This window comes from Benincasa hispida, chromosome 3 (assembly GCF_009727055.1).
Source record: "Benincasa hispida cultivar B227 chromosome 3, ASM972705v1, whole genome shotgun sequence".
Taxonomy (NCBI): domain Eukaryota; kingdom Viridiplantae; phylum Streptophyta; class Magnoliopsida; order Cucurbitales; family Cucurbitaceae; genus Benincasa; species Benincasa hispida.
In genome coordinates this window covers 22377115-22393683 of record NC_052351.1, presented here as the reverse complement: position 1 = coordinate 22393683, position 16569 = coordinate 22377115, and the positions used below count along the sequence as shown (strand labels likewise).

General features: G+C 34.3%; 1 protein-coding gene across 1 annotated transcript; it reads left to right on the top strand.

The window, feature by feature from the left end:
- The first annotated feature begins 2899 nt into the window (after nt 1–2899).
- On the top strand, nt 2900–6811 carry LOC120073237 (leucine-rich repeat receptor-like serine/threonine-protein kinase BAM1). The gene is made up of 2 exons (XM_039025961.1): nt 2900–5676; nt 6062–6811. Exons 1-2 carry the CDS (start codon nt 3093–3095, stop codon nt 6523–6525), a joined length of 3048 nt encoding a protein of 1015 aa, XP_038881889.1. The 5' UTR covers nt 2900–3092; the 3' UTR covers nt 6526–6811.
- Nucleotides 6812–16569: the final 9758 nt, after the last annotated feature.

The window sequence follows — 16569 nt, the reverse complement described above, 5'->3', positions numbered from 1 at the left end:
TAGTGTTTGAAATAACTTTACAAAAAAAAAAAAAAAAAAAAAAAAAAAGGAACAAGAAGACCTTGTTTTTTTAAAAACAAAATCAATTTTTTATAAGTAACTTGAAATTAATTTAGGTGAGTTTAATATAGGATTTTGAATGATTTAGACGAACATAAGCATTTTTTTTATCTTAATAAATGAAATCATTTAAACAAAATCTTAATTAATTTAAGACTATTTTTTATAGTGAAGATTTGACTTTCGTGAGGATTAGTTTTTAAATTGATTAAATATTTAATATTCCTTTTACTCATGAAGATATTTTTAAAAAACACTTCCGATGATTTAAATTCATTCAATAATAATAAACATACTATAAATTATTATTTTTATAGGTGCTAACAAAAAAAAATGATCACATTTGAAAGGTTATGTTTAAGAGTTTAAATACCTAGACATTACTTAGCCATTGATATATTATATATATCAAAGATAGGGGATTCATTTTACATAAATGAAAAAATCATTTATAAAGAAAAAATTGCATGTAATTTTTGAGTACGAGTGTACAACAAATGAAGTACGACAATTGAACTTCAACTTAGTGCATGTTAAATAGTGAGATATGCTTATTTAGACAAATTAAGTGTAATGTTCAATAATATTTTAAAACGATTAAGTTTTTATAATCATTAACTTTTTTTTCTTTTTCCTAGTAACCTCTTTCCTTAATTGACTTTTATAACCAAAAAAAAAAAAAAATGATGCAAAAAGTAGAAAGATTTGAATGTCTAACCTCTTAAGAGAATTTCATTTTATTCTTTAAAATCTAACAAAGTTATTGTTTGCTCTATTATTATTATCGTTGTTACTAAAATATATCGAATTTTAGATTCAAATTATAGGCAAGATGTATATTATCCGAGAGAAACAATGTTTAAAAAATGTGTTTATTGTAGATTTGGTAAAATAAATTTAAAAAATTAGGCTCATAGCCCCCTTTTTTTTTTTTTTTTTTTTGCAACAATAATTAAAAACAAGTTTAACTCAGGTGATACATTTGATACACTCGATACACTGGATATCCTTGATACCCTTGATATACTATGGATACACATGTGATGCACTGTTGATATACACTTGACACATTATTAGTATACGCATGATACACTGTTGATATGTTATTGATAAACACTTGATTACTATTGATGCATGATTGAAGTATTTATTTAAGTATTTAAAAAAAAATCATAAAATGATTTTTTAAAATATTTTTTCTCTAGTTATTTCAAACACGTCCAAATTGTCAAAATGAGTATATTAAATTAAGTATTAGTGAGCTTTAAGTTGAATTTCTTATGCTATTGTACATTTGTACTTAAAGTGAAAGAAACAACATCGTTTGAAAAGAAACAAAACCTACAAAAGGGACAAAAAAATGTAGCAAATACAAAAATTAAAGCGAGTAATAACTCATAAACAAAAAATATCTAAATCAATGGAAAAAATACAAAACCGATATACTTTAAATGTGGTATATAAGTTGATTGATATACTAAAAAAACGTAAGTTTGTTAAAAGTGAAAAATTGGAATACAGAATTAATGAAAATTTAAATTTGAGAATTTTGTCATATCTACAATTTTTCATATGTTGAAGGCATGTTCCTAATTATATAAATTTCCTTTAAAAATTGTATAAATATAAAAAATACAAAGTATTAGGTTAATATCATAAATTTGTTTTTAATTAAATAAATTCTACGGCCAAAATGAACCTAGGTCAACATGATAATTAGCATAACTTCTTTTTTTTTTTTTTTTTTCTAGAGATGGAAGCTCCCATTCTCCATCTTCTTTTTTCCCCGAAATTTGGTTGCTCAAATGTTTCATTGAAAAAGATGAGAACAACTATGGCTGAAAAATTGTGAAATATATATATATAGTTTATTCAACATATCCAGATTTATTAGGTTAAAGAAGGAAAATAATATTGCCTGAGAATTTTTGTCCAAATCATGGACTCATGGGTGCTTCACAAATGTACAAGAAATATCAATTTATATTTCATGATGTTATATCAATTTAAACCTTCATAGTTATTGCATTAATTTATATCTTTATAAACAAATCAATTTAGCCTCTCAATTATTATTTCTTTTGAAAATAGTTAACATATTATATATAATAGTTTATTTTATTAATCTGATATTTATTTTTAAAAATGTTAATATGATATTTTAAGAAGTCTACACGAATGTAAAAATTGATATATGAATAATTACCATAAATAATTTTAATTATGTATCTAAATTAATTCACTTATAAAAATTTTAAAGGTTAATATGATATTTTAAAAATAACATCATAAATTGATAGAGTAAATTGAAATTTTCCAAAAAAAAATAAAATAAAAAAATAAATAAAATTACGGCTATACAACTAGTGCTTCGAATAAGACACCAATATTCAATGTTTTTTATGCTTACAGATTCCAAGAAAAGATGCCAAGTGAGCTATGCCGAAATTGTAATGTACTCTATTTTTTTGGGTTAAAAATTTTAATTCTCATACAACCATATAAATTAAAAAGGTGATGGAAATTAGCCATTTACAGTTATTGTTTTAATTTCCAGTCCAATTATTATTATTATTATAAGAATGTGAGCGAGTAGACAAATCTTATATCAGACCTATCCTATTCAATCAACTAACATATAATTTTTAATTCTATAAAAAAAAAATAACATATAATTTTTAACTAGGGTATTTAATGACTTCTGTAGACCATCGAGCTACTAACAGATATATATAAATAAATAAATATATATATAAATGTACACATTAAGATATGAACTCTATATTATAAAGTCAGAAAGCTTAAAAATTTTGAAAAGAAAAAATATATATATTCAAATGTAAAATGTGCGACATGATTCACTTTATTGAGGTCCCCCCCAAACCCACTTGTTCTTCTCACTGAGCTCTCGCTCCTTCTTCACCTCTTTACCCCATTTCAAACTAACTCTGCAAATTTGCAGAAATCAGCCATTGAAGAACATCCCAAGCAAATCCTCCATTTCTCATTCCATCAACAAACCCACTAACAAAATGCGTCTTCTTCTTCTTCTCCTTTGTCTTTTACAACTCAACATTCATCACTCTCTTTCTGCTCGTATTTCTGAGTACCGAGCTCTTCTCTCCCTCAAAACCTCCATTATCGGCGACCCCAAATCCTCACTCTCTTCCTGGAACGCTTCCACCAGTCACTGTACTTGGTTTGGGGTCACTTGTGATCTTCGTCGCCATGTCACTGCCTTAGACCTCACTGGTCTCGGCCTTTCTGGTTCCCTTTCCTCTGATGTTGCTTTTTTAAGATTTCTTACTAATCTTTCTCTTGCTGCCAATGAGTTTTCCGGTCCAATCCCGCCGGAGATTTCTTCAATCTCTTCGCTTCGGCTCCTTAACCTGTCTAATAATGTGTTCGATGGGTCGTTCCCTTCACGGCTTTCGCAGCTCCAGAATCTGCAGGTTCTTGACCTGTATAACAACAATATGACTGGAGATTTTCCCATTGTTGTCACTGAAATGTCGAGCCTTCGCCATTTGCATTTGGGTGGAAATTTCTTTGCCGGGCGGATCCCGCCGGAAGTGGGTCGGATGCAGTCTTTGGAGTACTTGGCGGTTTCCGGTAACGAACTTAGCGGTCCGATACCGCCGGAGATCGGAAACCTGACGAACCTTCGTGAGCTTTACATTGGCTACTTCAACGCCTACGACGGCGGTATTCCGGCTGAGATTGGTAATTTGTCGGAGTTGGTAAGGTTGGACGCTGCGAACTGCGGACTGTCTGGCCGGATTCCCCCGGAGCTTGGAAAGCTGCAGAATCTCGATACTCTGTTTCTCCAAGTTAATGCTCTATCTGGCCCATTGACACAGGAGATTGGAGAGTTGAACAGCTTGAAATCGTTGGATTTGTCGAACAATATGCTTGTGGGTGAGATTCCCGCCTCGTTCGCCCAGTTGAAGAACTTGACGCTGTTGAATCTGTTTAGAAACAAGCTACATGGGGCAATTCCTTCCTTTATTGGCGACTTGCCGAAGCTGGAGGTGTTGCAGTTATGGGAGAATAATTTTACGGAAGCCATCCCACAGAACCTGGGGAAGAACGGAATGCTTCAGATATTAGATCTTTCTTCCAATAAGCTGACTGGAACTCTTCCTCCCGATATGTGCTACGGTAATCGGCTTCAAACTCTGATCGCATTGAGCAATTTCTTGTTTGGTCCAATCCCAGAGTCGTTAGGCAAATGCGTTTCGCTTAATCGTATTCGTATGGGGGAAAATTTTCTCAATGGATCCATCCCAAAGGGGCTTCTGAGTCTTCCGAAGCTGTCCCAGGTGGAGTTACAGGACAATTTCCTCTCCGGCGAGTTCCCAATAACCGATTCTATCTCATTGAATCTCGGCCAGATTAGTCTCTCCAACAACCGACTCACCGGATCGATTCCGCCGACAATCGGCAACTTCTCCGGCGTCCAGAAACTACTCCTCGACGGAAACAAGTTCTCCGGTCAAATCCCACCTGAGATTGGGCGGTTACAGCAACTTTCGAAGATAGATTTCAGTAATAATAAGTTATCGGGTCCAATCGCGCCGGAGATTAGCCAATGCAAGCTTCTAACCTTCGTTGATCTCAGCCGAAACGAGCTCTCAGGAGAAATCCCAAACGAGATTACCAGTATGAGGATATTGAATTACCTGAATCTCTCAAAAAACCATTTAGTCGGCGGAATCCCTGCCTCCATAGCCAGCATGCAGAGTTTAACCTCCGTGGATTTCTCATACAACAACCTCTCCGGTTTAGTTCCGGGAACTGGGCAATTCAGTTACTTCAATTACACATCGTTTTTGGGAAATCCTGATCTCTGCGGTCCATATTTGGGACCATGCAAAGATGGGGTTGCCAATAGCAATTACCAACAACATGTAAAGGGCCCTCTCTCTGCTTCTCTGAAGCTCCTCCTTGTAATTGGTCTGCTTCTTTGCTCCATTGCATTTGCAGTTGCTGCCATCATCAAAGCTCGATCGTTAAAGAGAGCCAGTGAGTCTCGGGCTTGGAAATTAACTTCTTTCCAACGCCTAGATTTCACAGTTGATGATGTTCTTGATTGCTTGAAAGAGGATAACATTATTGGAAAAGGAGGGGCTGGAATTGTCTATAAAGGCGCCATGCCAAATGGTGACCAGGTCGCCGTCAAAAGGCTGCCGGCGATGAGCCGTGGATCGTCCCATGACCATGGATTCAATGCTGAGATTCAAACTCTTGGGAGGATTCGACATCGACATATTGTAAGACTATTGGGGTTTTGTTCAAACCATGAGACTAATCTTTTGATTTATGAATTTATGCCTAATGGGAGTTTGGGGGAAGTTCTTCATGGCAAAAAAGGAGGCCACCTTCAGTGGGATACAAGGTATAAGATTGCTATTGAAGCAGCTAAAGGGCTTTGTTATCTCCACCACGATTGCTCGCCACTCATTGTTCATCGAGATGTTAAATCAAACAACATACTTCTTGACACTAATTTTGAAGCTCATGTTGCTGATTTTGGCCTCGCCAAGTTCTTACAGGATTCCGGCACTTCTGAGTGCATGTCTGCCATTGCTGGTTCTTATGGATATATTGCCCCAGGTATGATTCCGACCTTGAAATTTTCGCCCTAAGACTCGAATTTTGAATCTTAACTCTTGTTTTGATGTGTTTTAGCTTTATTTTTCTTTGACTCGTATGCATGATCTAGAGTTTGTGAAGAATACGGCCGAGTTAGTTAATTTTGTGCCATGTGAGAACATTAGTGGTGATCAGTTTTGCAAGTACATGAATGAATCATAATGTTTTTTACTGCATCCTACGACTGACTGACAAAGTTCTCTTCAATGTGTAATCTATTATGAATTGCTTCCCACTTCAAGTCCAAAGTTGGATGATCAATGGTGTGAAAATTGTTAATTTTCTGGAAGGTACACATTCAATGATTCTGATTCTTGAAAAAATTTTCATCTTTTTTTCCTTTCAGAATACGCCTACACGCTAAAAGTTGACGAGAAGAGTGACGTATATAGCTTTGGAGTTGTCCTGTTAGAGCTTGTTAGTGGAAGAAAACCCGTTGGAGAATTCGGGGACGGTGTCGACATAGTTCAATGGGTTAGAAAACTGACAGACTCAAACAAGGAAGAGGTAGTGAAAATCCTTGATCCAAGGCTCTCCTCCGTGCCTCTCCACGAAGTGATGCACGTCTTCTACGTCGCAATGCTGTGCGTCGAGGAACAGGCAGTGGAGCGCCCCACAATGCGGGAAGTGATCCAAATCTTATCAGAGATTCCTCAGCCACCATCTTCAAAACCAGGAGGAGATTCAACACTCCCCAACACCTCACCACCCCCACCACCACCAGCTGCCGATTTAGACCTTCCAACAACAGGAACCAAGAAGAAAAAAGACCAACAGCAGCAGCCGCCACCAGATCTTCTTAGCATTTGAACAACTTTAGTTGGGGTTGGTAGTGTCTCTACTGTCTATCATAAGATCCAAACAAGTAAGCTTAGGCTCTTGTACCTGCGATGTCGCTTATTTTCTTTTGGGGGAGGGATTAGTTTTGGCTTTTTTAGTGTTATGGTCGTAATGTTCAAAGGTTTCTTTTTTATTTTCTTTTCATGTACAGTTGACCAGTTGGGTTTATTGGGGTGGTATTTTCCTATGAGAATTGAGATTGTTCTTTTTTCATGAAAAAAAATGTGGAAGCATTTGCACCATCTTCTTTTTCTGACTCACTGAACAACTTTTGGGACTGTTGGACAGTATTTTTGTTTGCTTGCAGCTAAGGAAATTTGAAAATGAAGGGATAAAAAAAAAAAAGAAAAAGGAGTGTGTTTGAGCTGGATTTGGACCCTACGTTTAAGGATTGCCACACATGCTATTGATTGTAAATAATGCCAAATGACCAAGATATTGTGACTGTCTTTTCAAACATTTAATTTAATGATACCTTGTATTAGTTGTTGCTCTTTCATCTTCCTTTTCTAACACTCCATCTCACAAAACAAAACAAGGGATTTGCACATAATTCATAAACATTTCAAATCAAGTAAGTTTTATTAGTTGTTTCATCTCAATCAAATAACTCATTCCCTCAAATTTAATATCATATAATATATAGATGTTATGATTGATATTAGAAAATTTTCCAAGCTTGGGAATGAGTATGTTGGTAAAAGATATAGAGAGGGGGTTGGGTTAATGTGATTATGTTTGGGTTTAGAGGTGGGTAATTGTTTTTAGGTTAAATTATGAAAATGCCCTTGGTTTAAAAAATATCCTTAAACTTTCGAAAATAAAAATTAAAAAAACACTTAGTTTTGGAAGAAAACCATTAAAGTTTTGTTTAAAAAATTCTATTGAACTTTCAAAATTTTCATAAATTCCTTTAAATTTAAAAATAGTTAAAAGAAAAAAGATAAATTTGTCGTTAGTACATGAACAGAAACTGTTAATATAGTTTTCTGAAGTTCAAAATTTTTTTCAATAAATTATATAGTTATTCTCAAATTTTTTTCCATGTAAATACTCTAATTTTCTCTTATTTTTTTCAATTTTTATACCAATTTTCTCAGCAACTAAAATTTTAGATTAAATCATGAAATCTCATAAAATGTCAAAAAAGTTCAAAATCAAAACATCTCTTCAAGCGCACCAAAACAATAGATAGTTAAATAGAAAAAATGTATTTGGTTATTAACACATAATACATTACAGTTTTATTTATTTATTTTTAAGATAAACAAATATTAAAAAGTTAACAAATAAAAAGAGAGTAAGAGAGTAGTGAAGAAGAAATGAGAGGAAAAAAGAAGAAAAATAGATAATAAGAGGATATTAATGGTTTTTGTTCATATAAATTTTTTAAATTCTTTTTCTTTTTGTTTTCAAACTTAAAGATTTTTTGAAATTTTTGAAAGTTTAAAAGATATTTAAGACACAAAACATTAACGATTTTCATTCAAAAGTAACCATCAGAATATTTTAAACTTATTTGAAAAGTTGAAGAATATATTAAAATTTTTGAAAGTTAAAAAATTTTAAACTTTATGTAAAATATAAAGTTGATGGGTATTTCATATGAGATGGGTTTGTTTTGAAGAGATGGAATAATTGAGATAAAAGAGGGAATTAATTAATTATTGGTTATATTGTCTGACAGAGGAAATCGAAAAAGGGTACGTAAAGGGTGTCAGAGGAGAGAAAGTGGTAGTGAGGGGTGGGGAAGCCAATTGAAATTTTGGTAATTCTGTGGGGGCAATTTACCAAATCTAAGTACACCCCAAAATTCTTTATCAAATATAAATTTAAAACACAAAATGACAAAATGCCCCCACCCTTCACCTTCTTTTTCAATTCATATTTATTTTCTCTCTTTTTTAATTTTAATAATACTAACTTCTTCTTTTGCTTTGCTTAATTGTTTGTTACAAACTTATAAATTCATATCTTTCATTCAATTCTATATAATATTCCTAAATCAAGGTTTCCATATCTCCAACGTTTCAATTTTTTTTTTCATAATGAATCTTTATAGTTCACGTCACTTTTATTGAAATAAAGATCGAAACTTCTAAATTTTAGAGAAAGAACTACACATCAATTGTTATTATTATTATTTATATAAAGTCACATTTGCTCGTTGTTTTACTTGGATTTCTTGTATATTTTATTGTCTATGCAAAGTTCCATCGTTGGGTGAGAAATGGAAAATTCATGGAAAGTGACAATCCCCACCGCGTAATAGTGCACCCACAATCATCGACGTTGTTTTTTAATTGGAAGACTGAAAGCTAACTATCAAGACTTTGGCCTATCTGGACACATACTTCGTGAAATGGTTCATGCATGCTCGAACCGTGCAATGTATAGTAGTTCGATTGAATCTCCAAGTGGGACCCCTTGTTCGGTCAACTCTAATCCATGTAGTGCAAATATACTACAATCGAAAATGTTGCTAGAATGACCTTGGATCCACGCCAACTTGGTTGTGGCATCCTTATATCATATAAGTATTCAGTTTTCCATGAACAGATGATGTCTCTACCTTGATAGCGACCTCGTCAACCCAAGCTTCATTCGACGTGCAGTCCCTTCTCCTCAATCCAGTATTGATCCATGACCATTCTTGGTAACCTTTGGTAGATATCCCACATGAAATTCGCGATGAGGGTTCCAAACCTTCTCGAGACCACATTGATATTTTAGAAAAAGGTGGGCTTGGGCACAAGCTCAATTTCTTCGATTAGGCTACCACCTGGGGCTTGGTTTAGCTGAGGATGGGATTTGCTACCCGATGAGTCTCCCTACGCTATTAGGCACCTTTGGTCTAGTCTTTGACCCCAAAGTCCACTTTGAATTGAGAACATCACACTGTGGATTCATAGACTGAACGTCGACAGGTTCCACTACAGAAAACCTTTCGCTACATAAGTCACGTCACTGAATTTGTTCAGTTGGGTTGCCAAAGTTGCAATGATGAAGGCTGACAAGCATGATTGACTCGAACTGGAGTCTCATGAGGGATTTTGCAGTTCCATGGCTGCATATTCAGTCTCGAGCACATCTGACTGAGTCGTTCGTACCGCTCTGTGGGCTCGAGAAACATTCTTTATACTGACAGTGTCTGCTTCAACTTCACCCGTCACTTGTGTCATGTAGTATAGAAAGATTACAAGTCAAGTCTCAACAAGGAAGATTTTGGGCCCCAATGACAAAAGAATGAGTATTTTTGGGGACTAGCCCGCTTCCCATTTCTCGACAAGAGAAATTCATTTTACCAGGTTTGAGCAACTTGAGAAGTCATCACACATAATTAAGGGAGCCCATTTAAAGGTAAGTGAAACACCAGAAACGACAACTACCCGAGCTAATGATGGAGGCAAGAACACTTTTCAGCCAAGTCCTATTAATTGATCATAACGATATCGTGGAAATGCTACATGAACCCATATATATAGAAATAGAAAAAAAATCACCTTGATACTAAACCAGATCGAGCCCGAGATCTTCTTAAAAATGGGAAGATCTAGGATAGGCGACCAACCTCCTGAAGAGAGCGATGTGCATGGACCAGGTGAGTAAGGATGCAACTCCGTGGACTGCTTGTCGAGCCTAATAGGTGGTGGTATCACACCCTTCTCAAAGGAACCATTCGTGACACTCTCGCCTCATATGGCTTCGTCCCGACATCAGGACCTCCCATTTCCTTTGACCAACGGGTCCTCAAACCAACTTGTTCTCCCTTTCTATTCCTCGGTAAACGCTTTCTTTTCATTGATTGATTGATTGATTCGAGGTAGTTGTAGCTTGCTTCCAAGTCCAAGCACTAATGGTAGAATCTAGTGGCCAGAAGCGAACTTCTGGGTCGGGATAGGGTGGGGGCAACTGAAGGAAGGGCGTTAATGCGTCCCTGCCATCTTTCTAAAGCAACAAGCGAGAAAGTTGCCCCATTTTCAATAACAAAAAAGGAAAGAGGGGTGAAATAACTCGATCGATAGGGAGAGGAGCGAAGTAGCTCGATCGAGTTTACGAGGGAAAGGGGCCGCCTACTTTTAGAATATTAATAAAGGTGCCTAAGCCTATCTCTCGATATAGGAAGGAGCCTTTTCTTGCTCGTTAGCGCCTTAGTTTTCAATAAGGACGTTGAGGCTTGACTAAAGTCAACCACCAATTAAATTTTCATTTAAATTATTTTATTCAGAGTTAAATTCACTTTAACAACATCAGTGATGATTAAATCATAACTCTCCATCCAAAAATAAACAAGAAATTCACTAAACACATAATATATAATTTAAAACAGACGCACGAGCGCGCACACATACACACACTGATATCTATTTAATTTACTTTTTAATGAAATTAAAATATAAAATAATATACTTATTACTTTTCATAAAATTTATCTTATAATATTGAAAATACAAAATTACTAAAAAAATTCATAATGAATGAGCTCCTTTTTTTATGAAATTAAAATATAAAATAATATACTTATTATTTTCAAAAAATTTATCTTATAATATAGAAAATACAAACGACTAAAAAAATCCATAATGAATGAGTTCCTAAATTTTCTCAATTTTGATGGGCTGACATTTCAAATTTATTAACTTTTTATCTTTTTATTCATAGTTTCTTTCAAATTTTCTTAAAAATCTCAACCATTAATATAACCCCCTCAAAACTCTTGTAAGTTTACTTTAGAGATTGAAGACCTTTCATATTTTTTTTTTATTCATTTTTTTTCAAACCTAAAACCCTTCCAATTCACCCTCATAAATATAGTACTCATGGTAGGTTAGATTCATTTTAAGTGGAATATATTCCCTCTCTCTAAATCTCTCTCAATTCTTAGATTTTCATCGATATTCTGTATGCTTCACCAGTCTAAGTTTGATTATCAATTGCTAGAGCACAAATCATTTCCTCGACTCAATCTAGTTGATTCAAAGTTTCAGATTTCTTTCGTTCAAATTATTTGACCTTTTTTTGAACAAAAACTTAATTTTATATTATTGATTGTTTAATATCTTAACATCTAATATATGTTTATACTTGCATAGTTAGAATATCAATATGTCTACTAAAAATACGAATTTGGATGTGAAAAACTCAAGAAAGAAAAAGTAGAAAAATTTATTGAGTCTCAAAAAGGTGCTCTTGATAAATTTTTCATTAGAAGTAAAATTAATAAAATTGATGAAATAATAGAAAAAACGATAGGTATAGAAAAATCGAAAGATGAAACAAAAATAGTAGATAATTATATGGTAGAAAATGAAGCATGTAATCAAATTAACTTGAATGAATAAGAAAAAAAAAAAACTAGAAAGCTAGGAGGAAAGTGAAAAAAGAGAAAACAATGATGATATTAGTAATGATAGCGAGGCATGTATGGTGCATTCTGAATATAGTATATATGATCCAGGAAGATAAAAAAAATATTGTTTTTAAATTAACTGACTTACTGGTAGAAAAATGTACCATTAAGGAAAGTCATTTAATTTTCCAAAAGATGAAAATTCTAGGAAATTTTCTAATATTCATTATACTAAAAATTTATCTAATGGCAAAAAACATGATAGAAATTAGCTAATTTACTCAAAGGATTTCGATAAAGTTTATTGTTTTTATTGTAAGTTATTTTGTACTAAATCTAATACAGTTCAATTGGTTAATGAAGGAGTTAATGATTGGAAAATTTTTAGTTCACGGCTTAAAATCATGAAACTAGTAATGAATACATCTAATATAAATGCTTGTGTTGATTTATAAATCAGATTGTTAAAAAATAAAATAATTGACAAAAATGTTCAAGAATTAATTAATAAAGAAAAAGAATAGTGGAATAAAGTATTATTACGAGTTATTATTGTTGTTAAAAAACTTGCTAAAAATAATTTAGCATTTCAGGAAAGTAATGAAAAAATTTATCAAGAAAATAATGAAAATTTTTAAGCTTAATTGAAATGATTGTTGAATTTGATCCACTAATTCAAGAACATGTTCGTCATATTCAAAATAAAGAGATTCATTATCATTATTTTAGATCTAATATACAAAATGAACTCATATAATTATTAGGACTTGAAATAAAATAATAATAATTATTGAAAATATTAAAGAAACAAAATATTTTTCGGTTATATTAAGGTCATCAAGAACAAATGTCTCTTATGTTGAGGTGGGTTGATATTTTAACAAGTCCAATAAAAATAGAAGATTTTTTTTTTTTTTTGAATTTTTAAAGATTGAAGATACCATTGGAAAAAGTTTATTTGATGTGGTTATAAACACAATTGAGAATCTTAAACTTTATATATCGAATATAAGAGGACAAGGATATGACAATGGATCTAATATGAAAGGAGTACAATATGCTGTACAAAAAAGATTATTGGAAATAAATCCTAGAGCATTTTATATACCTTATGGTTGTCGTAATCTCAATCTAGTACTTTCTGACATCACTAGTTCATGTCATAGAGCTATGACATTTTCTTTGGAATTGTGCAAGGTATTTATTCTTTACTTGTTTGTTTACAAAACGTGGAAACTTTTGCTAGATCACATAATCAATTTGACTATCAAACCATCGTCACAAACACTATAGAAAAGTTGTAAAAGTGTTAAAGCAATAAGAGTTCAAATGCCTCAAATAAGGAATGCTTTATTAAAATTAGGAGAAAATAGTGAATATCCTAAATTGAAAAGTGAAGCTAATTGTTTAGATACTTATGAATTTGAAAATTTTGAATTCTTGTTAGGCATGAATATATGTTATGATATCTTATTTGCGATAAATTATGTGAGTAAAGTCTTGCAACATAAAGATATGTATATTGATGTTGTTTTAGATCACTTGAAAAGTTTAGTTTTATTTTTAGAAAAATATAGAGAAAGTAGATTGACAAATATGATTTTAGCTAAAAAAAATGTAATAATATGAAAATGCAACCAATATTTCATGAAAAAAATAATTATTCAAAGAAATAAACAATTTGATGAGAATGTTGACATCGAAGAAACTTGATCACCTGAAGATTATTTTAGAATTGATTACTTTTACTACATTATAGATCAAACAATTTCTTCACTTAAAAATAGATTTGAACAATTTCAAGTATACGAAAATATCTTTAACTTCTTATTTGATATGAAAATTTTAAAGTCATTGGATAACGATAATTTGAAAAGATATTGTATTAATTTTGAAAATACATTAAAACATGATACATTTTCTGACATTAACGGTTTGAATTTATTTTTTGAACTAAAAATATTAAAATATCACACCCCGCCCCAGACTACCCTCTGAGCCTAGAAAAGGATATGACTGTAGCAATTATTAACCCTTTTGTTGATACTTATTGCCTAATAACTCTTACGGAAATAACTATGATACCAATAAACAAATTCAACAACTAACTGATTAAGTCAAGGAGACAAACAACAATGGATTAAGTAGGCCCATTTTATGTAACAATGTAAAGCTCATACAACTCCAAGACTTAACAACAAAGTTTACAACAACAACTGTAAAATCCTTCGGAAGTGGAACCGTGGCATGTGGCAAACCTTGACCATAGCAGCACCTTGGAACTCCTCACCTTTCGCTACCTGGGAAGAAAACATGAAATAATAGAATGAGCTTCACAAAGCTCAGTGAGTGGTAAGCAACTTCTAGAGTCTATTTCAACTCATAATTAATAAGCATATCATAAATACGAGGTTACGTTCAAACCTCCGCCTTGAGTGAGTTTGGTCTTAACTCTATATACGCGCACGGTAGATAGCTAAACTGATAACTACTTAGAATGAGTCTACTGTCTATCTACACATACGGTAGATAGATAACTATTACTAAATACAATGCTTACTCTTTATGTTTCCTTTGACTTCTATGTGCACATAGCTCCCCGCTCATGGGCTCAGAAGCTAGGTCCGTCGGCCCTCTGACCATCCCATACGAGGATCCTTTCCCTGACCATCTTGTGAGGTTTTGCTTACGGGCTCAGGAACTAGGTCCATTGACCCCTTGACCATCCCAATCACAACAGTCTCATTCTCATGCTAGATACTCATTCGTAACATAAGCATATACAATTTACTCTAAAAGATATGCTTTAAGACTTAAAGGAAAGTACCACTCACCTTGGTCGTTTAGGAACCTTTCTCTTTAGAAGTTCCTTGATCTTCTCGGGTTTCTCTTGAACCCTAGATTTCAGATTCAACTTAAAGCTCAAATTACTTATAATTATAAGCTTTATCTCAAGATATTTACTTCTACAAATATGCTCTAAAATGTCTCAGAAAGCTTACCTCAAAATCTTAACTCATAACTTCTTGTGATTTGGCTGGAAAGATAAAAAAATCAAGAGTGGCCCAACTTACCTGACAGCTCGACCCCTCTGTCTTATCCTCATTCTCCAGCCCGATTCCTTAGATCTTCTTCTCTGGCAGCCCTATCCTGAAAACTAGACTCTCCTATCTTTTAAGTGGAATTGGAATCACTCCAAACGCACGAGTATTTTGAGAGAACTCCTCATTCCAAATTGATGCTATTTCCTGTCCTTTCTGTCCGACAGCATCTCCCCTCTTGGAACCTCTTGACCAATGCATGGTCTTGCTACTAACGCATAGTCTCCTCCCAATACACTCTTCTTTTATGTCATTTGAAGAGATTTTAAGTTCTCTCTGAAGTCCTTGGCCCTATTTATAGGTGTCCAAAAATTTTCCAAGGCCGACACCTCCTATTTGTGGTTTGGCCGGAAAGATCAAAACATCAAGACTGGCCCAGCTTACCGGACAGCTCGACCCCTCTGTCTTGTCCTCATTCTCCAGCCCGATTCCTTAGAGCTTCTTCTCTGGCAGCCCTATCCTGAAAACTAGACTCTCTTAGCTTTTAAGTGGATTTGGAATCACTCCAAACGCATGAGTATTTTGGGAGAACTCCTCATTCCAAATTGATGCTACTTCCTGTCCTTTCTGTCCGACAACATCTCCCCTCTTGGAACCTTTTGACCAACGCATGGTCTTGCTACCAACGCATAGTCTCCCCCCAATACACTCTTCTTTTATGTCATTTGAAGAGATTTTAAGTTCTCATCTGAAGTCCTTGGCCCTATTTATAGGCGTCCAAAAACTCTCCAAGGCCGACACCTCCTACTTGGCCGCATGTCTAAACGTCTTTCCCTTACACTATTATCGCAATCTTACATCAGCGCAACTCAAGGTGTCTTACTCCCCTTTTACCAACGCATAGCCCTCAACTTTGCATGTCTTCTCATGCATCCACTTCATTTGCTTAAGGCTTAAGATTTCTTCCCAACAAGCCACATGTCCGGATGACGTCCTTGAATGCATCCATCCTTCATATGCGTTCATCCAACTTCATATGCGTTCAATTAGGATAATGACCAACACTCCTTCAACGCATACTACTAGCTTGTCCTATGCACCCACGTGCCTTCGGATGTCCAATGCATAGCACATTACCAATGCATAGCAAACTTTGGGTCGACTTGGTTCTCAACTTACCACCTCAAGGCATAGCTCACCTTCACCCAGGTACTTGCTAACGCATCTCTTATGACCAAGGCAACCCACCTCATGAACCTTGTTACCGTAAGCCTTAATAACGCAAGACCAATTCACTATGCGTTCATCTTAGCTCGTTACATCGCATAGCTCATACCTTAGCAAGGCCACTGCATCCATCGTGTCCATCGCATCCATCACCTCATGCCTCCATTGCATACTACCAACGCATTCCTTCGGTCGCATGCCTCCATCGTATTCCTTCAGCCACATGCCTCCAACGCATTCCTTCGGTTGCATGCCTCCATCCATATTGCCAACACATTTCTTCGGCCGCATGCCTCCATCGCATTCCTTCAGCCGCATGCCTCCAATGCATTCCTTCAGCCTCATGCCTCCATCGCATACTATCAATGCATTCTTTCGGCCGCATACTTTCGGCCA

Coding starts and splice junctions, on each gene's coding strand:
- LOC120073237 (XM_039025961.1), top strand. CDS start 3,093: ATGCGTCTTCTTCTTCTTCTCCTTTGTCTTTTACAACTCAACATTCAT. Junction 5,677..6,061: donor TTATGGATATATTGCCCCAG/GTATGATTCCGA, acceptor TTTTCCTTTCAG/AATACGCCTACACGCTAAAA.